Source organism: Pteropus medius, unplaced genomic scaffold (genome assembly GCF_902729225.1).
Source record: "Pteropus medius unplaced genomic scaffold, Ma_sr-lr_union100, whole genome shotgun sequence".
Classification (NCBI taxonomy): Eukaryota; Metazoa; Chordata; class Mammalia; order Chiroptera; family Pteropodidae; genus Pteropus; species Pteropus medius.
The window spans coordinates 45,277,750-45,302,950 of record NW_024344378.1 but is presented as its reverse complement, the minus strand read 5'-3'; the positions used below and the strand labels follow the sequence as shown (position 1 = coordinate 45,302,950).

General features: G+C 53.2%; 1 protein-coding gene across 1 annotated transcript in view; it reads right to left on the bottom strand.

Annotated features, from left to right (window-relative positions):
• Positions 1-25,201, bottom strand: part of UNC5B (unc-5 netrin receptor B) — a 79,613-nt gene that overhangs the window by 6,533 nt on the left and 47,879 nt on the right. The window contains exons 2-10 of the mRNA XM_039870914.1: positions 10,706-10,930; positions 6,503-6,646; positions 5,919-6,022; positions 4,448-4,628; positions 3,571-3,738; positions 2,648-2,812; positions 2,390-2,422; positions 345-539; positions 3-27 (exon numbers count right to left, since the gene is read on the bottom strand). Of these exons, the coding sequence (XP_039726848.1) occupies positions 3-27; positions 345-539; positions 2,390-2,422; positions 2,648-2,812; positions 3,571-3,738; positions 4,448-4,628; positions 5,919-6,022; positions 6,503-6,646; positions 10,706-10,930 (1,240 nt within the window). The remainder of the gene's footprint in view (positions 1-2; positions 28-344; positions 540-2,389; positions 2,423-2,647; positions 2,813-3,570; positions 3,739-4,447; positions 4,629-5,918; positions 6,023-6,502; positions 6,647-10,705; positions 10,931-25,201) is intronic.

Below are 25,201 nucleotides of genomic sequence, written 5' to 3'. Positions count from 1 at the left end.
CAGAGGGGTGCAGGAGCTGCGGGTGGTCTGCAGGGGTAGGGGGTACAGTCAGATCCAGCTGTATCTCACTGGCCCAGTCCCACATTCTGCTCCTGCTAGGGGCCCTCCTGTTGCAAAACCCCACCCAAATGTCCAGCTGCGAAGGGCTTCGGGGACTCAGCAACTTAGGTTATCTTTTCCTTTACTGCATCCCTCTAATCATTACTAATCCACAGTTATCTCTAGAACAAACTCTGGTAAAACCCCAGAGGGAGTCTAGAGCCCCTACGCTAGTCTGGCTGGCTGCCACACCCCGTTGGGTGCCCTGCCCCCACCCACCAGCTCAGGTGTTCCCAGGTCCTTACTGGGCCTTGCAGTCTTGAAGTTGACTGGGTGGAAGCCTCCAGTGAGGGCAGCGGACGAGTCGGTGATGTCGGTGTCCAAGTCTCGGCATTTGCGGCGGTACACCACCACTCCCACCACCATGAGGACGGCCACCACCACGAGGATGGACACCACAAGGCCAGCGTACAGTGCCACATCCCCCGAGGACTCCAGGACTGCAGGGACAGGAGGGCCTGGTGAGGGGCAGGGGTGGCGACCCAGGCCCTAGGGGAGCCAGGGAAGCCCAGGGTCCCTGGGGAGGGGCATGGCCTAGGACAGAACGGTGCTATGCTGGGTTCTAGTCTGAGCCCTGCCACGACAGGCTGGTGCCCCTAGGCAAGCCCTGAACCTCTCTGAGCACCAGTCTGTATAAGTAAAACAGTCTCAAAACCCCTGCCTGCTCCCCTCCTAAGTGTGGCAAGGAGAGGCAAAGTGACTCTTGGTCACTCCCAAGAGCAACTAACTCATTGCTCATTGCTGAGGAGACGGGGTTTGTAGTTCAGTCACAAGAGCCACAGTTTGTCCTGTCGGAGCCGGGATTAAACCCAGAGTTTCATTTGTAGCCTGCAGCAATCTCCAGGGCACCAGAGGGCCTGGCTCTGCAAGTGGCAGCTCTGACCTTCCCATTTCCCATTCTGTGCAGAGGGTGGGAGGTGGAGGGGCATGGAGGGAGTAGGAGGAAGGGAAAGAGATGAAGGGCAATGGGGTGGAGAGGAGGTGAGCAGGTGGAGGGGAAGGAAGGGGCTCAGGGAAACAACCCTTGGGTACACTCCCTTCCCCAAGGCAGGCTATTGGGCTGGGGGACACCCAGCTCTGGTGGTGGGGATGGCAGCGGGGTAGGCTGCTACACAGATGGAAATAACTCCACGTGGCCAGGCAGGAAGGGGTAAGAGTCAAGACCCAGGGTCTAAAGTAGGCCTGAACAACAGAACTTTCTATGACGATGGAAACATTCCATGTCTGCACTGTCCCACATGACAGCCACCAGCCATACGTGGCTACTGAATAACTGAAATGTGGCTGGCGAGACTTCGGAACTGAATTTTAAGTGTATTTCATTTTAATTGAGGTAAATGTAAGTTTGAATAGCTACCACACTGGATCTGTAGGTAGAACCAAAACAGCTGCTCTTCCTTTTGCTTCCTGTGGGAGGGAGCTCCAGGCAGCATCCATCTACTCTCTCCCCTCCCTGGAGCCCTCAGAAAGGTAGGCTGCTTGCCCTGCCTGGACCCCTGCAAGCCCCATTCCCCTGGGATAAGCTTGAGCCTGCAGCAAGGTAGGGCATGATGCTCGCCCACTTCTGCTCCCGTCTAGCCCCTGTCTCCCCTCAGTAGCCCTCAGGGCTGGGCCCCTACCTCTCTGGCTCCCCAGGCTGGGCTCTGCCTCCTGATGTTCTCCGTAACCACTGGGGGCCACTGGCCTAGTGATTTACAGTTCAGTCACCAGCCTGGTCCCCCAGTGAACTGGGCCAAGAGCCTCACTCATTTTATAATTCCAGAATCATTTGGAAACTGTGGTTTAATTACCACAAGCTAATCTGCCCAAGCAGCTTTACTACTCTAGAGTTAGGGCAGAGCAGCCTCTGGGGGCTGACGCGGACCATGGGTGACCCAGAGGACTTTGGAGGCTTTGGCCCAGCTGCCGGGGGCACAGTGCAGGGCTCCGAGAACAGGTGTGGGCCTGCCCACTGGCCCTGTCCCAGACAGGAAGGCCAAGGGGATGGATGGGGCTAAGAGCGCCAGCTTCGGCCACAAAAACATTTCAGTTCAAACCCTTGCTAGATCCTTGGATAAGTCCCTTCTCTCTGAGACTAGGGTTCTTCTATTATGGGAGGGTCAAAATGATGCCTTAGGGCCTTTCTGTCAGCCGAGGGTCTGCCCATGTGCATGAGCATCAAGTCCTAGGAACCGCGGGAAGGGTTGGTGGGGAATCTCCTTCAACTCCCACTGTCCTGCCCCCCACACCCCAGGAAAGCCAGACAAAGAGAACCCCAGAGGAAAGAAGACAGCCATGAAATGGGACTTACGGTGGCTTTTGGGGTCACTTAGAGTTTTCTTATCTGTCGAGGGAAATAAAGGGAAAGACAATGACACAGGTGGCAGGGAAAGGTGGTAGAGAAGGTGATGGGGAATGGTGCAGATGAAATGATCGATGTGGTGGGTGGGCAAAGGCCTCAAAGGGCTGCTCCACTGCAGGTTGGGCATTGAGGCCGGGGGGGTGGGCTGGGGTCCCTTTCCCAGTTCCAGAGCTCCCGCCCCTAGGCCTCGCCTTCCTGAGGACTCACTTTGCATGCACAGCCCGTCGGTGCAGTTTTTGGAGTCGAGCAGAGTCCCACTGCAGTCTCGGCCTCCGTTCTGGGGCGGGGGCGCCATGCACTCACGACTGCGCCAGTGGGCGCACTCAGTGCTACAGGCCGACCACTTGCTCCACTCCGTCCATGCTCCATCCACTGTAGGAGCACAGCACATAGCACATGGGAACACATGCGTACACGGAGACGTGTACACGCAATTATGTGCACAGAAAATAGCAATGCACCACGCAAGCCATACAAAGAAATCCATACCATATCCAAACACCTCACACCAATGCAGAGTCAGGTGTACTAGATGGGTAAAATGAACACGAGTATGTGCATAAGGTCACTCACACAGATGCATCTCAATGCAGAAGTGTATACACAAGGACACAAACCCGGGGTGAAAATACTGCGCTGCTCATACAACATGTAACCAATGAGAGCACACAGCAAGACACGTAAGAACAAATGGATGGAGATGCGGAATCAGACAAAGATGAAGGGAGAAGACGAATGCTACAGGATTAGGGTTGGCGGCCAAAGTGTGCCTGACAGTCAAGCGCAGGAGTACAGGCTTCCTGACCCGGGGCAGCTCTGGGACCTTGGCTCAGGGGGCCTACACTGAGAATCCTTGGCTTGGTGGCAAAAGAGCCCACCCCTCAGACCACAGCTCAGAGCCTCTGCCTCCACTCTCCAGCAGCCAAGGGAAGAACAAGAAGTCAGAGGTCGTAGCATCTAGTCCAGCCTTCTCGGCCAGCTGTGAGTCCTGGAACAAGCGCCTGCTGCTCCCCACAATGGGGAGAGAATGGCTCCCTTGACTCTGACAGACCCTGCAGCACAGAAGGCAGGGCTGGGAGCTAGGCGTGGGCCTGGATGTGGGTAGGGTGCCATCTGGCCAGCAGCCTTACCTGGGCATACAGTGGTGCAGGCAGTCTTCTGGAAGGCCTGGCCCTCGCAGAAGGCTCCTCCATTGAGTGGGGTGGGGTTGGTGCAGGTCCGTGTGCGCTTCTGCCAGCCACGGCCACAGCGGTTGGAGCAGGGTGACCACTCTGCCCAACTGGACCAGCCGCCATTTACTGCAGGGGCAGTGGGTATCATCCAGTTGGCCTGCTTTTGCAAACCATGGGCCCCCCAAACTTCACTCCCCACCCCTGATGAGGCCCCTCCACTGAGAACTGGCCCTTCCTAGTTGGACCCCTCCTGCCTGCAAGGCTGGGAACTCAGATATCCATGGGCAGACCTGGGGTACAACCATCAGCACCAGAGGAGACTCAAGAGGTAACTGTCTATTCTCTGCCCCATTGTACAATGGCAAACAAAGGTTCAGAGAGGGCTGACATTTAACCAATACAGGACTCTTTCTATAATACTTCTGTTATCTCAGCTGTGGCTCCACCCCTCACATCCAAGGGGACAGCAGTGAACAGCCTATGGGCCTGGCCAACAGTCCCTAGTCTGCTAGGACATGGTATGGGGATGGGGCTATAGGAATGCTGACTGAGCCCTGCCCCAGCCCCAGTTCTGAAAGCACTGGGTCTCCTTCAGGGACAGGCAAATGGCCTAAGAAGAGGCGAGTGCTCCTGGTTAGGGACCCAGGGGTGCCTGACTTGACTACTAGCATAGCTATGTGACCTTGATGAAGGAACCTCCCCTCTCTGGACCTCTTCCTCCTCGCCATTCACCAGGGTCCTGCTGGCCTCCTGGGCAGGGCAGGTCAGGCGGGCCATCTAGCCCTAGGCTCTCCCCACTCCCTCTGCCGTGCCGGCCCCCGACTCAGGGCTGTACCATAGACAATGATTGTGGCAGTGGTGCTGCGGCGCTTGGCCACAATATTCTTGGCCACGCAGGTATAGTTGGCGGTATCTGACAGGCGGGCCTGGCGGATGATGAGGTTGTGGTCGATGGTGAGCAGGAAGTTGGTGTCCTGGGTGGGGTCAATGATGTCCTCGTTCTTGAGCCATTCCACCTGGACGAGCAGGGTGGAGGGGTATGAGCGCATGGGGGCCAGAAGGTAGCAGAAGTGGGCAGGCATCCCGGGAAGTGAGCCCTCTCTGGAGGGCTAGGGAGGCCTGACCACAAACAGGACAGCAGTTCTATCCACGTCCACCCACAGTGGTGACACAGCAAGGCAGGACCTCCATGTGCCAGGCACTGTGCTGGATGCTACAGAACACAGTGGTTAAGATAACCACCCACCAGTTGGGAAATGGCCTCAATTTCATCAAATATAAGATGAAATTTAACAGCATCTACCCCACAGGACTGTTGTGAGGACTGAATGAGTTAATATGTGGCAAGTACGGAGCACAGCGCCTGGTTCACAGTAAGTACGAAACTGGTTTTGGCTAGTAGCACATGCCTTCATCATAACTCTTCAAACTGACTCCCTCAGCCAAGATGAGAGGCCTGGCAGGTGATTAAAAACATGGTCCCTGGGTTCAAATCCCAGCTCTGCCATTCACTAGCTGGGTCACTCTGGGTGACCATTTCACCCCTCGCAGCACTCTTCCCAGCCATAGATGGAATGGTGACATCCACCTTAGATAGCTGCTGTGAAGACCAGCATGCCGAGTGCCCAGCACACGTGGAAGCCCAGCAAGAGGTAGCTATCATACGGGGTGTCTCTCTGCGCCCATTTCACAGAAGAGGGCATGGCTGGGGGAGGTTAAGTGGTTAGAGCAAGGTTCTGGGGTCAGATGGGCTGTTCCTGAGCTGGAAACGTAGGGGCCTGTCTTCCCCAATCCATCCTACTGGCATCTCTGGCAGCAAAGCTGAGCTCTCCTCTATGCCCAGCTCTGGCTGCTGGACCACCAGTGCAGGCAGTGGGAGAGGCAGCATGTCTGGGACACAGCAGGGGTGGAGAGCAGGGAAAGGTGGGCACTGTCCAGGGATGCAAAGACCATGTGGTAACGGGAAGGGGTGGCCAGCTTTTGGGGTGAGGACACACTCAAGACATATGCGTTATGATACTCTTTGGTGTCCATAAAGATGGGCTTTGGATTCTGGGTGGGGCAGGGGAGAGTGTATACGGCCATTTCCCTTGACCCTGGGGTCTACCCCAGCTCTACCCCATCCCATGGGGTTATACCATGGAGGGCCCAACTGAGGTCTGGCATGTGCTGAGTTCTGCAGAGGTCCCAGTTCCTTTCTTTGTAAAATAGGGAGGGCTCTGGGTGGCTGAGGCATCATGGCTGGTGGTAAATACCATGCCTGGCTGGCCTCTGCTGTGCCCAGCATTCCCCGTGTCTCCGCTCACCTCGGCCACAGGCACCCCCTCCGGGGGGCGGCATTGCAGGAGAACCTCGTGGTCCAGGGGTACTTCCTTGCCCAAAGGCTCCTGATCGAAGTTCTTGCGCAGGTCTGGGAGAAGGGAAAGGGTCCCAAGACACAGTCAGGGAGGGCCCTCGGCAGAGTGGGAGACTGAGGTGTCCTATTCTAGCCACTAGGTGGCAGTGCACATCAAGGAAACATTTATGGGGCCCACCTGGCCTTTACCTAAGGCAGTCAGTCCCTCTTCTTCAAAGTGGGGGCCTCACCGGGTGGAGTTGAGGGTTCCTTTCCTAACTCTAGGATCCTAAGCACATGGTGGTCTGGGGTGGTGAGGAAGCTGGCAACTTCCTTATACAGAAGTAGATGAAAAAGGGCCGTTAGCCATCTAGGAGACAGAGGTGGCCCAGGTTCTGGGTCTAGAAGCCCTCTCTGAGCTGACGTCCATGGGCCCTGATGCTTCTGTGGTGGGCATCAGCCAGATGCCCACACAGATGTAGAATTCCCTGTCCAGGATCCACAGGGAAGAGGAAAGGGCCCGAGGAATGGAGTGGGGGTGTCAGGGAGGCGTACATGCGATGCGGACATAGGCCCGGTGACTCTTGGTGGTGCCCGCAGAGCTCCAGGCCACGCACTGGCACCAGTAATCTTCCAGTCCGAACAGCTCCTCCACCTGCTGCCGAGACACCTCAATCTGCACCTCTCGTACCCGCAGGCCTGGGAAGAAAAGAGAGATGGCGTCAGGGTGCAGGTCTGAGGACACAAGACATAGGACATGGCACTATGAAATCTCTCTCACCCTCCAGTCCTGTTGGCCCTTCTGCCAAGTGCCTCTCATTTCCATCTATTTTTCTTATGTCTTCTGCCTTCAGCCCACCCTACTACCAAGTACAGCTCACCTGGAAATTGAAACGGCTAACACAAGCCCTCTGTAAAGCATCCAATCCACTTTCCACCCTGCAGCCAGTGTGAGCTCTTCAAAATGCACAAATGGCATGTCATTCCCCTGGTAATGCCTCCAGTCCTCTCAGCATAAAGACCCAGACACTCCACCTGTGCCCCAGGCCCTGCACGATCTGACTGCAGCCTCATTGGGCATTTTTTAGTCCCTTATGTTCCCCTGGCCTCTCTGGCCATAGGGCCTTTGCCCATCCAGTCCCCTGTCTGCAACTCTCTTCTGTCCTTTCTGTCCAGTGAACTCTCAGTCAGCTTTGGGTTGGGCCTCACTTCTGGAAGGAAGCCCCTCTGCCCCCGACCCTGGCCCACCCCTACCCACTCTCAAAGTACTACTCAGTGCTTCCACCACTACCCTGGACATTGATCTGTGCGGTTATCATTCCTGCCCAACCTGATTTCCTCATAGCACTGATCAGTATTTGGAATTATATTATTTATTGATGTATTCATGTGTTAACTGTCTATCTCATGCAGGAGAATGAGGAGGGGCTTTGCCCTGCTTACTGCTGTGGCTCAGAAAAGAGGCTGAACAATGTATCTGAAAAGAGCATGTGGCCTCTCCCTAGTCATGACTCCGGAGCTTGTGAGGCCAGAGCTTGGGCGGGAGGCCCATCTTCCTGGGAGGCCCCTGACCTCTCAGTGGTTCCCTGCCAGGACTGGAGGCTTCCCTGGATAACTGTATCCACTACCCCACAGAGAGGGAAATCACTCACTCTTCTGCCAGCTCTCTCTCGACAAAGCCTTTTATGCTCAAGAAAAGAATGAGCCCTTCTGAATTAGGGTGCTCATCCTAAGCTCCTCCCCAAAGCTTGTAGGAGGTCTGTGAGGCCTCCTCTTCCAGGAAGCCCTCCCTGACTCACCCATCCCAGAATTCCTAAAGCTGCTCCTCCTTGCCATGATGTGTCCCAGCTCACTCAGTTACACATGGGTTCTGATAAGCCCCTTGAGGGCAGGACAGTCAGCCGTATACAATGTGGTACTGTGGCATGGTGGTTAAGCATAGGGCTGGACAGATGGACAGGTTTGAATCCTGGGCTCACTCTCACTCCCCAGCTGTGTGACCTTCACTAAGTTACTTAGCCTCTCTGAGCCTCAGTTCCGTCATCATAGTAAAACACTCAGTGTAAACTCTAAATGAGTCATGCCACGGCACATAGCTCAAGCTGGATACAAATCAACTCTGGCAGCACATTCGGACCTCTCCCAGCCTCTTCCTTTTATATTTAGAGAAACTGAGACTCAGAGAGGGTAAGCGGCAGGTGCAAAGTCCCATAGCAAGTTGCCAGCAGAGCCAAGATCAGCTCTCTTGGTGTGTTCCCTAGGTTAGAGCTCTATTCCCTAACACGTGATGCCTCTCTGGACCTCTCCCAATAAAGTCATTGCCTTAACTTTCCTGAATCGTGGGGGGGTGGGTCTTACCCAGGGAACCCAGACAGTGAAGAGAATCCCCTCCTGATGGCCAGGGATCTAAATGGGAGTGGAATAGGGTTTGCTGTCAGGGAACACAAGAGAAAGGCTGCTTTGGGGGTGGGTGGGGGGTTCTGTCCTCTTGCAGTGGCTGCCTAGAGTGCTGACCCAACAAATGATGCCGCATGGCCCGGGGCAGGAGAGCAGGATCCCTGCCCGTTATTTTCCAGGCAATGAGCCTCGAAGAGTGGTTCTTTTCAGAGGGGTCGTCCATCCAGAAGGTTTCGGCAGCACCCATCAGGACAGAGGAAAACCATCATCTTGGGCGGCTCGACACCTTGGCGATGGTTCCAGCGGGCAGAGAGGAAAAGGATGAGGACTTTGGTCTCCCAGACTTGGGCCCGAGAATCAGGTGTCGTCCCCAGCATGGTGGCCATGTGGCAGGTGGTACCTAGGCTAGGATACAGGGCTAGGCTGCCTGCCCCAACCTGGCATGAACTGGCGGGCTGGCCTGTCCTGCCTCTTCTGGCCCAAAGCTGTCATCTTCTGTGTTTTCAGGGCCTCGGAGGGTGCTAGGAAGGGCCAGGGGTGAGGAATAGGAGGCTCGTGTGGAGGTAGACACATTGATGCTAAGGGAGCAGCCTCTAGGACCAACGTCCATTCTTCATAGCTAACGGGGACAACAGTGTCCCAATTTCTCGGACTGGCAGGGCTTATGTGCCTAGTAGCAGGGGTGTAAGAGCCATGCCGTTACTATTACTAATAATTGCAGGGGCTACGTGGTTCCCCAGCAGGGTATACTGTCCCCTTACTCTGCCTGGACCCCCATGGCTGATCTCTAATACAGACCAGAGGGACTCAGAGAAGTAAGTCCAGGTTTCTAGAGAGGACAAGAAAAACCCATAAAGAAGATGGAGGAAATATCTTTATGGAATGCCTACTGCGTCCTGGCACTGTGTTCAGCACAGTGTGGGCATCACTTTGTTCCATCCTCACCAGGACCTTCTGTCAACATTCCAATTTACAAAGAGGTGGAATGAGCTCAGAGAGGTTGAGTAACTTCCCCAGGGTCACACAGCCAGAGAGTGGGGGCAGCTAGGATATATATTTTTTGTTTAAAAAATTCCTTTTTTATTTTTAGATTTTGGGTGAGAACGAGATTCCAAATCTATTCTTAAATGTTTGGGAAAATACACATAGCATAAAACTTACCATTTTAACCATTTTTAGTTCAGAGGCATTAAGTATATCATGGGGTATAGTTTTAAGCCTGGGTGGTTCTGAAACGTGTGAGCTTTTTATAGAGAAACAGAAGTTGGAGGAGGCAGAAAGAAGGAAAGAGAGAGAGAATATCAGGGGAGAGACACAGAAACTGAGGCTGAGAGAAAGAGAGAAGAAGAAAGAAAAAGAACGAATAAAAGTGGGAGAGAGAGGGGCACATAAGGAAAAGAGACAGACACAAAAAGAGACAGGGATGAGACGGGAGAGACAGGGGACAGAAGAAAAGAAGAGAGGGCTGGAAAAGCAGGAGAAAGAAAATGATCAACGAAGAGACGGCAAAAATAAGACAAAAATAAGACTAAGGCAGGCACTGGAGCCAGGGAGCCACCCTGAACCTGGGTTTGGCTGGGGCTGTCCAAAGCTGGCTGGCCACGAGCGACCAGCAGTGGATGGCCTTCTTCCTGTCTTGAGCCCTGGGAAAGCCTTCCCGCCCCCAAGGGTTCCTACCTATATTGCAAACAGGGGCCTGGGGACAGACAAGGCCCGCTCCCCCAACTTAGCCTGGGGTGACCACTGGGGCAAGCCAGGCTCTGGGAGATGTGAAGAGCCCAGGGCTCTGCCTCCTCCTTCCCCCGGGGGGTGAGGGGCACCCAGAAGGAAGGGGCCTTATGCTTCAGCTATTCTCTCTCTCTCAAGATTTGGGCTACACCCTTACACCACCTCTATGATTATTCACTTAATATTATTAACCTTTCTTAAAAAGCTTTTTTTAAAAACTAAAACAATTTCTATGGAGGAAACATTATGTCATTACTATGAATAGAAATAGTATCACTTCTCACAAACAGATCGGTGAAACTAATGATGGTCTAGAATCCTGGTTAGGCTCCGGCTCCTCTTTGTTAAATGGGGCACGCAGCAGGTGCTGGGGGTGGTGGTGAAAGAACCCCCCTGCTCCCCAACTGGACTTGCTCCCTGATATGAGCAGGATGGAAAGAAAATGGAAAAGAGAACACGTGCTCAGCTCAGCACCCTTGCTGAGCTGTATCATTTGGTCACCCAAAGTCAGGCTAGGACATGGCAGCCCTCCTTGGGGAAACGCTGATCCAGAGTGAACCCCAGAGGGAAAACTGAGGCCACCCGGGGTGTCCTGGGTGTCCTGGGGGTGACCAAGTGAGTGGGGTGGCTCACCGGTGGCCTCGTCCCTGTCCTCCTGTGTGACATGGTCATTCTGGCTGACCCATTCGCCATTGCACTTGAAGTAGATCTGTGTGGCGGGGAAGGCGCGGCAGCTCAGCTCGACCGGCTTGTTCTTCACGATGTAGGCATCCTGCGGCTCCTGGAGGAAGTGGGGCAGCGGCTCAGCTGGTGCCGATGGGAAGGAGTCAGGGAGCACCTCGCTGCCCGAATCACCGCCTGTGGAAGGAAGGAGGGCTCTGTGATGCCAAAGGCTGGCAGGCTGGGGTACCCCTTGATTCCCCCAGGAGTCCAAGAAGAGTGAGGGAGCAACCAGAGGAGACCTGCTGGAGACGCCCTCTATGACCTGAGCAAGGTCTGGCTCTCCCGGGCCTCAGTTTCCCCACCCCACCCTCCTTTTAAGAGACTGCGCTTTAATGACAATCTCAGATCTATAATGCTATGTGTGATTCTGTTTCTTTACAGTTGGAGATTTCAGGGTGGCCTGGGGAGGTGAGGTGACCCATCAGGGCGAGGACACCCCTCCAGCCTTCCCTAATGTCCCCTGCACTAGCCCTACCCAGACTTCCTCCAGTTCACCACAGTACATGAAGGGCTGGGAATGAGGCTGAGGCTGGAACTCAAACCAGGCCAGTTCTGCCCTGAAGCCACAGCTGCCCTTTGCAGCCAGGCTGATGAAAGTGGGGAGAAGAGCCAAGGCCTGCAGTGGCGTGGAGTGGGGTGAGGTGGGGTGATGCACCACGCCTGGACTCCCTGGTGCAGCTTGGTGGGTCTCCTCTTCCAGGAAGCCCAAGGCAGGTGGCAGAATGGAGGGGTAACCTACCTTCCCAGCAGCCCCCACCCTGAGCCTCCCTCGTCTGGTCTGGGGCTCTGATCCACCCCTTAGTCTTCCCACCTCAGCATAATCCACACCCTCTGCCGAAAGGATGAGGAAACTTTAGAAGCTGGGAACACAGTGACGCTGTCAATCTCCTCTCCGAAAGGGGCCAAAAGGAAACTCTGGCCACCAGCCTCCCTGGAAAGAACAGCACCTCAGGAGGTGAGACAAACAGGAAGGGAGAGCAGCCAGCCACCGCCGGCACTAGGAGGGGGAGAAGCCAGGCTGGGCCAGGCTATTGGTTCACAATCCACTTAGGAAAATTGACTTTCCAATGCCCTGTCACTGTCCCAGAGCTCCAGAACCTCAAGTGGGGCTGGATTCCCGGAAGCCAGAGTAGTCCCTGGGATCATGTACTTGTCCCCCAGAGCGTAAGGAACAAAATATGTCTGACATGCCCAAGCCATGTTGTCTCCCTGTGCACCAGCAGCAACGGCTAAGATTGGGGGAGCTTCAGGACCTCTGAGAAAATACATGGCTGGTCACTGGCTCCAGGGTCTGGATGGGGTGTGCGTATGTTGTTGGAGGATGTGAGAGCGAAAGAATGAGAGAGACAGACAGACAGACAGACACCTGGAGGAGAGAAGGAGAAGCCAGCAGGAAAGGATGTGACTTCAGCTCCATCCAGCATGCTCTGTGTAACCCAAGGAAGGCCCCTTAACTATGACTTCATTACTTTGTCTCTAAAGAGGGCAGGATCACATGAGATAAACGTGCGTGAGTGCCTAGGAGAGGTCAGGCACATAGTAGGTACAAGTTACTATATTAATATAGCAACGAATGCTCACCTTACATTAGGTGCCACGTTTTCAGCACTTTACATAGTTAACAAACCTAATTCTTGCAACAACCTCCTAAGGTTATATTAATCCCAGTTTATACATGGAGACACTGAGGCCAGAGAGATTAAGCAACTTGCCCAAGACCAAGAGGCAGAACCAAGGTTTGAACCCAAGATACAGACTGTAGCATTTGGGATGTTGCCCAGGACTCCACACTGCCTATCAGCGGAGTAGCTCCATACACTGTGGGAGTCCCCACACCTGAGAATCCTAGTAGATCCTGGTCAGGAAATTACAATCATGGGGGCTCTCTCATCAAAGGTCCAGTAAAGCTAGGACCCTCTTTCCTATTTCAAAGCTGAGGAAACTGTAGATCATCCAAATGGGGCAAGTGATCAGCTGGTTAGTGGGGAGCTAAACTGGGAATAGTACTGAAAATTCCTAAGGCCAGGCCATGGCTCCCCCATATCCAGTTCCCTCTGCCAGGCAGGAAGATACCTTTTCTGTAGGTAAACTGGCAGCCGCTAAGGTCTGGGAGCTTGGGCAGTTGATGGCGAGATGACGCAGTGCCCAGGGAGTTGGACATTGGTCTCCCAGTGGCCTGACAGCTAGTCACTGTGGCCTTTCTGCCAGCTTGGACAGCTCTAGGGAGAGCAGGGTAGAGCCAAAAGGACATGTCGGCAGCAGAGAATCTGCCAAGTTCCAGGCCCACATCCCACCACCAGCATCCTGTTTCAGTCTCAGGCCTGACAGGTGTAAAGCAGGGCTCGGGCTTCAGACTCAGACACCCCTAGGTTTGAACCAGCCCTTACTGGCTTCAGGTACCTCATCTGTGAAATGGGGGAGGGGCACTGGACCTCCTTTCAGGGGTGGCAGCCATGAGAGGTGTGTGGGAGCCCCTGGGTGCAGTTGTAAGCTGGTCCTACCTTCTAACCACGTGCCCCCTGGCCCCCAGGTGATGGCTGCCCTGGCTCTCCACGGTATGTCGGGCTGTATTTATGACTTTGTTTTATAACCCTAATGCAGCTCATTTATAAAGCATGCAGAGACGCGACTGAGGAAAGTAAACATTAGACATCCATTAGTGCTGCAGGCCCCGCCCTCTCAGCCTGGCACAAACGTTCTGCTCTGGCCTTGGCAGAAATATTGCTGGACATCCTCATGAGTGCCTCTTTGTCGTGGCAGCACTGGGTGGCTCTTGATGTAGCTATTGCCCCCTTGCCAACATCTCCACTGCCCCAGGAGTCCTGAAGGCAGATGCTGCCAGGAGACAAGGAAGAAGAACCAAGGGCTGATCTAAGAGTCCTTCCCAGAGGGACCACTGGCAGACTGCAGGCTGGCTGGCGTGTAGTAGATGCTCGGTGAATGCAAATTAAATAAAGGAAGGTTGGGGGCTGCTGCCAGGGCCTAAGTAGCAACCAAGTTGGGACCCCGCCCTAACCACTGGGCACTTCCCCTCCTCCTTGGCCCTGGCTTGGACCTCGTGCCTGAGGGAGGACCCACAGGTGTCCTAGATGAGGGCCATCTGAGCCTGTCATTTGGGGGCCAGCTGGGAGGAAGAAGAAAAATGGAGTCTCGAGTTTCCTGGATGCTTACTCTGCCAGATGCTTTCAGAAAGCGTTTCACATTAATGCACTGAGCCCACAAAAACCTTAGACAGAGGTTCCCAAACTTTTGGTCTTTAGCATCAGTAATTTTGACCTGGGTAATTTTTCTTGGTAATTTTTATCCCAAGGCCAAAAGAAATTCCTAGTGGTTCTGTTTAAGTAGTTAAATCCAAACAGCTATGCGTGGTGTGTGTGTGTGTGTGTGTGTGTGTGTGTGTGTGTGTGTCCTAACACCTTAGTAGCCATTTGAAAAAAATAATACACATAAATTGAAGGAAAAATATTTGTATTCAATTCTCAAACAGCCACAAGGACATACTAATGGGGATATGTGCACCCATTGGACACTAGATAAGGTCTCAAATCTTGTTATCAAAGTGGACACTGTCACCCTCATTATTTGTCTCGGGGTACTCCCGAATGCCCAGCTTTGCAAAGATATGATGCCATCTAAGGGAAAGAAATGTGGTGTAATGTTGAAGTTGTAAGCTATCTTGAGCTAGTAGTTGTCCCAGTGTCTGGCAGCTGTCCAGATTGCTGTGTTTCCTTGAAGGTTAAAAATATCTCACAGCATCCCTGTGAATTTGCTGCAGCACCCTGGGGTGCCTCAGCACACATTCTGGAAACCATGGCTCGGTGTGTTAGGTACTGTTATAATCCCCATACTATAGAGAAAGAAACCGAGACTAAGACAGTTTAAGTGAATGGCACAGGGCTATAAAGCTAGTAAACAGCAGAGCTGGGGAGCAAATTTAGGCAGTCTAATACCTGAATCTAACTTCTGAACCGGGAACAGGCATTTTTATGTACACCATCTGCCAGGTGCTTCAAATATTTCAGCTAATTTACTTCTCACATCCCCAAGGTGGGGACTATCTCCCCATTTCACAGACGAAGGCATGAGGCATCAAGGGATTCGCCTGTGGTCTCCTGGTCAGTGGGAGGAAGCCAGGCTTGGAGCCGTCTCTCTGTCACTTGTCTCCCTGGCTTCACTATAGCTCTCCTGATGCTTCTTCTTCACAGAAGCAATAAAACACCTAAGAGCTATCCTGGGAGGAGACTTTGCCTCCGCCAGGCCAGATCTGGATTTCCTGCTGGCGGGAAAAGGTCCCACATAAAGTATGTTTTCTTAATAGCAGAACTCCTTTGGACCTATGATTGCCAAATTGCAACCTGCCTTTAAAGCGACAAACAAGAATGGCCCAGCTATCGCAAGATGAAGGTACAGGAGAGGACATATCTGTGCATAGACATAACCACAGACAGTCAACACACAGGAAAAGAACCACCGAAGTCAGGAGACCTGAGTTTGCACCCCAACTGGCATTGCTATGTGGCCTTCCTCTCGGGTCTCAGAGCCACCATTTGTAAAATCAGGAAGTCGGTTGAGTAAATCTCTTAAACCCTAATCTGGTTTTAACACTTTGAGATTTGAAGATGCCTTATGGGGAACCTGTTAATGTATGACAGTGTCCTACTGAGTAACTTTTTTCTTCAGGAAATTAATTTGCTAATGTGGGGTCACCTTTCTTGTCATTGCTATTCATGGCTCAAAGGCCCAGCATACTCTGTGGTCCTAAGGCACACTGTTGGGGAGTCCCTGGTAGGGAGGAGGAGGAGGAATTACGTGATGCTAGGCTCTCCCAAACATGCCCCAGCCCATCCAACTCAGGCCTCAGATCAAAATGATGACTAGCATCTCTGGATGGGACCTCTTGCAAGCACCATGCAAGCCCTTGCTTCAAAGTCACCTATATCTGCCTATGTGAAGTCTCTTGTCAGCTAGTTTCCCTTAGAGGCACAGATTCACAGGGACAGAGGTTACTTCAAGGACCAACTTGAAGTCACAATATCCCCCATTAACTCCTTATCCAACCTTGACTCACATACCTCCAGGGACAGGAGCAGCACACCTCTGCCTTTCTCAGACAGGTTCGCCTTTGCCTCCTTACTTTCAGCTGGAATTTGCTGTCTGAAGTTGCAGCCATTGCTATAATTCTAAACTCTGAGGTGACGCAAGACAGTACACTTCCTCCTCCCCTTGACAGCCTCCCAGCTTCTGGAGGTGGCCGCCTGCCCTCCTTGGCCTTCTCATATTTCTTTAGAGTATTCACAAGACAAAACTTTGCATCCTCTCACCACCAACCTGGCTTCCTCATGGACAAGTTCAATTTTGCTCGCAACCTACTTAAAATATGGGAGGGGAGGTAAACAGGGTGGAGTCTGGCGGGCACCTTCCTGCTTCTGGCAGCTCGAAGGCTCCTTAGCAGTTCTGGCAGCTAGCTGCTCTTGGAGGGCAGGGAGCACATCACACCCTTCTTAGTGTCCCCACAGTGTCCAGGACAGGACATCAGTGCTCTGGAAGGGTAGTGGAGTCTTCAGGACAGAGCTGGGAGCCTGGGCCCAGTCTCCACCTGAAAGCAGGACCTGTGCCAGGCCACACGCTCCTGGCTGGGCCTGGGCAGTGCCCGACATGGAGACACAGGCTGCCACCCAGTAGGTAGGAGGCCCCAATGAGGAGGAAGTTGAAGCCGCAGTCTTGTTCAAGAGGTGCCAGAATCTAAGCCACTAGAAGCAGAACTAGGGGCCTTGAAGGTGAAGAAAGTGACTCCAGGACTAAGATAAAGAAACTGTATTTCCCAGAGCTACCCTTGAGAGGAGGGAGAGGCTAAAACTATAGCATTCAGACATTCCTGAACGGGACTCTCACCAGCTTCTAGGGAAAGCCAGAAGGGTTCTGCTTCCTTATGGTGACCCTGAGCCTGGGGCCCAGGCTGGAAGTACACGTAGTGGAATGGGCTGGCCAAAGAGCCAGCAGACCTGGTTCAAATCCTCACTTTGCCACTGAGAACTTGGGAAGGTTATTTTACCTCTCAAGGCCTCAGTTTCTCCGTCCATAAAAGAGGATAATAAGTGCTCTGTCAGTTTTGAGGTGTGGTGAAGATCAGCTGAGAAAATAGATGCAAATGTGCTGTATTAACTGGGAGGTACCCATGCAGCCAGGGGAGGCACCAGGCAGGAAATCCTCTTGGGGTGCCCTGAGTGTGGATGCCCGAGCCCCAGCAGGTCAGAAGCACAGAAAGTCCATGCTCAGAGAGGCCTGGAGCCCTGCATTCTACCAGGTCAGGGAGGGGAAGTGACTAATGTAACATTATGTAGCAAATTAACAGCCAAGTTGGACCAGTGCCAAGTTTCTGATTTGGGGCTGAGGAAGGGAGACAGCACAGCTATGGCAGGGCTCTGGGTAAAGGCCCGAGCTCTGTCTTTCACATGCTTGGGGTGGTAACTCACTCTCATCAATCTCAACTGGGTCCACCTCTGGGCAGCCCTATTGCCCAGGTCAGAAACCTTGGCATGAGACTGTAGTGGTTTGGTAGGGAGGGCCTTTACACTTGCCCTTGGTTTTTGTCCCAGGTAGGTGACAGGACCAGGCCTGGGTCCCCAAGCTCAGCACCACGGGGTGGGCATCTACAGCTGAGCAGGGCCTTGTGTCTTCAGGGCGGGCTGGCATGAGGCAGTGCCCCCACTGAGGGGCAAAACTAGGAGGAGAGAAGGCGGGCAGGCGGAAGGTGAGGGCAAGAGAAATGCCCCACGCTGGGCACATTTATCATCAGCAATCACAGTCTTTCTCTAGCCCCTGGACACCAGCTAATTCTCGCCAGACTTGACCTCCCACTGCATGGAAAATCTCTTCCATTCACTGCGAGGCTGATGTGCTCAGTGGGGAGTGGGGAGAGCGAAGGGAGAGGAGCCCATTTATTATTATGTTTTAAAAACACACAAACCCCACATGGAAGGACCCCTCCATGGACACAAAGACCTTCTTCCATCTGGCCCTGGCTCCTGGCGGCTGTGGGGTTCAGGTTGGGGCCCCCCTCAGAGGCAGTTACAATGGCCGTTACTGATGACAAATGGGGGCTGGCAGGCTTTGGGGAGGCTGAGTTATTCCTAACAAAGGAGCCCCTTGCATGACCCTTTTCCCATACCCTCTGCAGACCTGCCCGTGCCCATGACATCACTTCCTGTGCAGGAAGTGGCCTCACTGAGATGACTAGCTGGGTCAGGAGCTTGCATCTTGGAGAGGGTGTCTGGCTGAATCTGAGAAATCTCTCCCCTGACAAGTGAAGGAGCTGATGGGAGGCTGGGCGGGGCCCCAAGATGGGCATGGAGCCCTGGAATGAAGCCCAGGCCCCATTTAAAAGAGGCCACACTACTCACAAAGTAGGGAAGGGCACTTTGGTTACTGGTCATTGGTCTACCCTCAGGTGTCAGTGGTAACTTGGGAGGCTACAGTCCACATCCACCGGCCTGGACCCTCCAGACCCTTCTCCTGATCATTGGGCTCCCCTCAGCCTGGGCCTGGGTCACTCTAGGGCTAAGTTTTGGTGCCTCTTCAAGACCCTAGGTTCCAGGGCATCACTGTGCCCAGAGGCCCAGACCATAGGAGGCTGGCAATCTGCTTCACCTTCCTCTCCCAAACAGGGAGCTCAAAGCCCTCTCATCTGTCATACTCCAGATAATAACATGTGTCCAGCACACGATGTGATTATCATCATCAGTACAACAATCCTGTGAAGTAGGTGTTCCATTTCACAGATGAGGGAACTGAGGCTCAATGAAGTGAAAGACATGCTCAGGCTCATAGCTACTGAGGGGTAAAACTAGGAGAGGAGAAGTGGGTAGGAGGGAGCTGAGAAACCCAAAATTCTTCCAGTTAAGCCACAAGACCTCCCTTGGCCCACAGTGCCCCTGAGGGACCAGCAGACAGCAGCTATTTTCTGCCCATTTTGCAGATGAGCAAATGGAGTCTCTCAGAGTTCACTAGCTTGCTGGAGGAGAAGAGGGTCTTAGCTTCCTAACTCCGGCACTTGGCTTTCCTTCCTCTGTGGGCTTGACAAGTCCTGGACTTGTTGGGGATGCCCCAGACAAACAGATCTATCTTAGCCTGGAAGGGGGCCCACTGCTAGCCTGGTATAGCCCCCAAGGTCACAAGCCATAACCATCTCCCCTGGAAGCACAGAGAGCCCCAACCAGGCTGGGACAGTGGCCCCTTTCTCAGGGCTGCCTCTGTCAATGCTCTAAGACAATGGCAGTGATGTGGGCCTGTGGGAGACCTGCTATTTTATTTGGCCATTTCTCTGCCATCCAGAGTTGGGATGAGGCAACTTTGAGTTGCACTTTCAGACTCCACCAAACCCCAGTTGCCTGGGTTCTACCTGGGGAGGCATCCTTTTCCCTCCCCTGCATCCAGCCCATGATGCTGATGGACTTTGGTGCTGCCAGGTAAACATTCAAGATGTGCCTCAAACCTCATGACCATCCATCATCACCTCCTACTGTCTCCAAGCTCATGTCTTCCTGCCCAGACTCCTCCTCATTGTACTCCCTACTTCCTCTCCTGCGCCCTCAGATTTACTCTCCTCCATAGCAGCCGGGGCAATCTTGCAAAATACACATAAATCGCCCCCCTGCTTACACCCTCCAATGGCTTCCATTTATACCTGGAATGAAGTCCTAACTCCCACCAAACCCTTAGACTCCAGATGTTCATCCATCATTCACTGTGCTCCAAGCCACCTAGATATGTTTCCTTACCCCTGAACGTGAACATGACTTCTTAGTCCCATCTCAGGGCCTTTGTTGTTCTCTCCTTTTGGAATGCATCTCCCTACCCCCATCTCTTTATATTCTTTGGCTAACTCTCTGTCATTGAGATATCAGCTCAAGTGCCACCTGCCATCTCCCCAGCGAGGCCTTTCCTGACCACCAAATACAAATTCATTATCCTCTATTTTCCCTGATGCTATCTCTGCATTATTTTTTTGTTTGTTTTGTTTTGTTTGTTTTTGTTTTTGACAGTGCTCATCTCTCTCTGGAATTACTTTCTTCCTATATTTGATTGTTTGTTGTCTGTGTCTGGACAGGTCTGCTCTCTGGAAGGCAAGTTCCTTTAGGGCCTGTTAATAACCGGGTGCTTGTTTTTCTGGGTATGCTGGGGGCACAGGACTTTCTCCAGCTGTACTGCTCGACCTCCTCAGAAATATCTGGGGTGGAAAGTGGGGGTAGGAAAGAGCAGACAGGGGCGATGGGCACAGGCAGGGCTGACCTGGGCCATGGGAGCCAGTCCCTTTGGAACCCCCATCCTGTAGGATGGAAACTCAGAGACCATGTAATCACCGTCCTCTAGGATGAAGACCAGAGAGGGTGTGGCCTGGCCTCAGATCACACAGCACCTGAGCAGCAGAACCAGTAAGAGAAACTGGGTACTAGACTCTTGGGGGAGGTCGGGGGAATTTATTTTTAAAATCTACCTCTTCCTTCTAATGAAAAAACTTTTTTTTTCTTAAATAAGGATGAAACTAGAAATCACCCATTTCCATCCCCAGTTTATCAGAATTAGCACTTGACATTGGTCCTTCCTGCCTTTTTTTAGATGCACACGTATTTTGTGACTTAAAGGGGCCTTGCTACATATACTTGTGCGTCCTATGTTTTCCTTCCAAGGCTGTTAACTGAGGACTTTTAAACCACAAACAAAAATGCACCAGGCATCGCTCTCTCTCACTCTTAGCACAGCCACACACGTCAGACGGGTGCAGGCCAGCTGGGCCGACACTCCTGGTATGGCATTCGGGTTGCTGGACGAGCTATAGGATGCAGAGCTCATTCAGGGAGCCACTGGACAACGATATCAGGTTGGCTTTGCACGTTTGGGTGTTGGGCAGAAAGATGTCCAGTGTCCTGTCCCTGTCTCCTGGAAAAGTCAAAATGTACATGGCCGGATATACCCTCTGGCCCAGGGACTGCCTGATAGGGCAGTGGGTTAAGTTTCTGCTGCCCTTCTAAATGAGGTGTCCCCATGCCGCCCTGGAAAGTCCAGGGTCAGGCCTGTTCTTAGTGTCTTGAGGCACAAATTTCCCCCACCTTCCCACCATCATGCTCTAGGGCCGAAGAGCCCTTCCTTGCACAGGAGAGACAACTGCCAACACATTACAAAGTGGAAAAACTATGATCCTTGCCTGCTGCCATCAGCACCATCACCACACCCTGCCGGACCTTGCCCCAGTGCTGGTTGCGGGCCACTTGGCAGGTACCAGGAGGCACCTCAAACCCTGGGCAATGGGGCATTTAGACCTGAATCCAACCCTTCACTTCCAGAGGGAGACCCCGAGGCCAGAGAGGAGCAATGATTTGTCCAGCGTCAAACAGCCGCTCGGTGGCTGCAGCACCCCTGGTATCTTGGTATCACAGTAGCATAAAGAGAATCACAGCAGGGAGAGAGGAAAAGGGTGCCCAGACTGGCCTTTGTCAATGTGTGAAATGAGGCATAAGACAAATGGGGAGAGATAAGCAGAGAGGTAGAGATGGAGTCATGGCGAGAGGGACAGAGAAAGAGAAACCTGAGAGCACCCAGCGGTGGAAGGCGAGTGGTCTGTGTGGGGGCTTCTCCTTTTAGGTTCTAAACCCGAAATCCACTTGGGTTCCTGCTCTGTCCCTGAGGCAAGGGAAGAAGGTGGCCATCTATCTCTGGCCTTCACCTACACTCCTACTCTGCCTTTCCCACAGACGCCAGGACTCGGACCACAGAAGGCAGACTCGGGCTCCCAGGAATACTTTGGGGACAAGCGGTGGGGAGTAACTGGTCTCAGGTCACATAGCAGGATGGAAGCAAAGCTAGGAGTGAAATGGGGGCATCCTGGTACTCGGCCCGATGCGCTTCCCTTGTCTCTCTCTGGTTTCAACAGTGGGAAAGACCCTGGCCCTGAGTTTGGATGAGCAGTTGAGTTGTTGGCAGTGGAGATGGGGGAAGACAGTGCCACTGGCCGAGGGGAAGGCACAAATGGCTGCTCAGGTGTACCTTGAGGGAGGCAGGGTCGTGGGCAGGGACTCGCCCTCATTCTTTCACCAAGCATTTCCTAAGTGCATCCCCTGGATCATGCCTATGGTTGGGCCTTTGCTCACAGCAAAGATTTAAAGATATGAATCCAGACATCTCGACCCTGACTTGTGCTCAGTGTGCCTCCAGCCTAGCCCCGCAGTCATGTGATGGTCCCTCTGTCTGCTGACCCACTGTCGGGGCAGGAATAAATCTGCAGCTTTGTCTTTAGTGCTCTCCTCAGTCAAGGAGCCAGCCTACTTCCTCCAGGAAGCAGGCTTTGACTACATCCACCTTGACTCCTATAGGGCTGTCTCATTCTCTAGGCTCCTATAATCCCTCGTATTTCTTGGGCTGAAACACATTGGTGCCGTTGTCGGCTCTTGAAGTGAACTTGGGTGAACCACTTCCCTCCGGATCTCAATCTTCCCTTCTGAGAAATGGGGTCGCTTTTACTTGCTTCACCTCCAAGGTTGTTGGGAACACTAAAGTCAGAAGTGTGAAACTATTTTGTCAGATAGGCCCTATGCCCTATGCACTTGATAATTTCGATTATTGCTTTTCGCAGTAAGAAATGGTGGGTGTGCCTTCCTGGGGCTGCCAGGGGCATTGGCTGACATCCTAACCACCAGCCCCAGGGCTTTCCTCTGGGTTCAAGGTGCTGGCCAGGTAGCCCACTCCCCATTTCCACCCAGTTCCAGCCTCCCAGCCACTGCCCCAGCCCACTCCATGATGACACGAAGCTGCAAAAGGCTGATGCAAGCTGGAAGGAGGGAATGAAACAGACTGGAGCGGGGCGGATGGAGCTCCACCTCCAGCCCCCGGGGGATGATGGCCCTGCCCTTGCCAGCTTGTTTGCACCTGCTGATGTAACTGCTGGGCCTCCTTGGCTCAGGGCTCAGCCCACTCACCCCAGCCTCCGAGCTAGAGCCAGAGGAAAGGCGGAAAGGTGCTGAGGGCAGGAGAGCAGGCACCATGAGAGGGATCTTTCCAGAGGGGGGTGGCTGGGCCCCAGCAGAGAGGAGGAAACAGCCTGAGGAGGGGCAGGCAGATGAACACGCACCCTGGAGTAAGCAGGACCTGGGTCAACGCCAGTGCTGCCACCGTATTACTTCCGGGAAGCTATCCCTCATCGCTGAGCCTGGTACATGATGGGCACGTAATTTGTCACTCGCTCCATAGATTTCTCGAGGGGAACAGGAAGACTAAGAGGGGAAAAGAGAAAGGATGGAAGCATGGCTCCATGGAAGAAAAACACCAGAATAGTCCTGGGCCAGCCACCAGGTCACTGGGTGACTCCAGGCCTGCTGCCTCGCCTCCTGGGGCCTTGGCCTGTTTATCTATAAGATGGGCACAACATCACCGTGCCCACCTCACAGAGACAGTCGGGCCCATAGATGTGAAAGTGCAACATGACACCGAAGCATATGGATGTTCTGGGAAACCTGGGGACAGCTGGGGGGAATGCTCACCAGGAATCTGGGGCTCCAGAGGCTAGGGAGGGGTGTGGGGCCTGTAAGCTGTGTCCTCTGCCTGGCCTGGCCCCAGAAGACTCCCGTTGGGGAAGAAGACATGGAAGACATGGAATGCTCCCCAGAGGCCTCCAAAGAGCCATCAAAAACATGCAGGTGGTAGAGACAAGAGCCAGGACATACTCCTGGAAACTGCAAGGCCACCCGCATGCAGCTGAGGGCCCCCGACCCTATGAGCTCAGCATTTGGGGATCACCCTGTCTCCAGACTATAATTCTCAAGGCTGGTTTTCCTGGAGACAACTTTGCTTTTTCTCTAAGAAAGGGGAAGAGAAAAGTACCTCATCTACTTCATGTGTCCCTTCGGTTGACCTTGAAGGCTCCTGAAAGCCAGGGAACTAGTCAGGTGGGAAAGAGCCGTCCGTCTCAGTCATCTTGACCCCTCGGCCCAGGGGGAGTGGGGCTACCTTTTCTAACTGGGCTCTCGGTTCTTCTGGGTTGCTCTTGATGGGGAGCTGCAGTCTAGCTGGGACGCATGGGCTTCCCGGGCCACAGAGATCCACCTTTCCCTTCAATATGGACTTACATCCCAACAGGTCATGTGGGGAACCAGCACAGCTGCAGGCTAACCCAGGCCCGGGCACTGCGCAGAGCACTTGGCATACATCATCTAATCGCATCCTCCCCACAGCTTTCAAAGCAGGCACTCTCATTCTGATCCCATTTGCAGGTTAAGAAACTTGTTCAAGGTCACAGAACAGAGTTGTCAGTGCTCGAATCTGTATCTCCCTGACTCTGAGCCCATGCCCATTAACCTCTATGCCAGTGGTTTGTGGTTCTCAAACTATAGTGTGTACGCAGAGCGCCTGGAGGCTGGTAAGGCCCAGCATGCGGTGGTGGTTCCCTCCCCTACCTCCAGGTTCCTGCTCTGCAGGCCTGGGCAGGCCTGAGAACGTGCATTTCTACAAGTTCCCAGGTGCTGTAGCTGCTCTACACTCTTTTGCCTCCCAATAAAAACACACAATAGCACACATAACAGAGCTTAACCCAGGTCAGCTTCCTTTCCCTGAGCACTTCTATGATTCAGCTGGAGACTCTTCAAAAAGAAATAAAGGAATTACACAGCAGCATAGTGCTGGCTACCTTAGCCTGAATCAGGCCCCGGTGTGAGGTAATAAGGGTACCGACAGCCATCACCTGCAGCTGTGTTCTTGCAAATTAGCCTCACTGGGTCTCAGTTTCTTATCTGCAAAATGGGAATAATAGTACTTCTAGGAAGGATTAAATATATTATACACACGAACTGCTTAGAGCACTGCCTGGCACATCAAAAGGGCTTATTGAGTATAAGCTGCATTACTGTTGTTGTTATTATTACCACTGTTAACATCTACAACATCTTCGTTACCTTTCCAACAATCCTGGGAGGTTGGTATCAATACCTACCTCCACTGATTACCAGGGAGATAAGTAACTTGCCCAAAGTCACTAAGCGGCAGAGGAAGGATGTTAAGCCAGGTTCGAGACCCCCGTGGTAGGAACCGTCCACTATGAGCAGAGAGATGCCCGCTCTGGCCATTTCCTCCAGAAAGGATGGAGAGTTATTTTCCCACTTATGTTTCCTGAACTTCCTTCTAGACCCGCAAGCTTAGCCTAGAGTGCAATCGGTGTCACTGGTAAAGGGAGACTGTCTCCAACAGGGAACCAGACTCCCACACTCGCTGACCTTGGGCAGCCAGACCCCCTTCCCTCCCTGTCTGTCTGTCCCCTGGCCCGCTCCTCCTACTGGGCACCCTGGAAGCTTGAGGGCTGGCTTGGTCTAGCCCTGGGGAGAGGAGGTCACTTGCTTCTCTTGAGACCCTCCTGCCTCCACATCC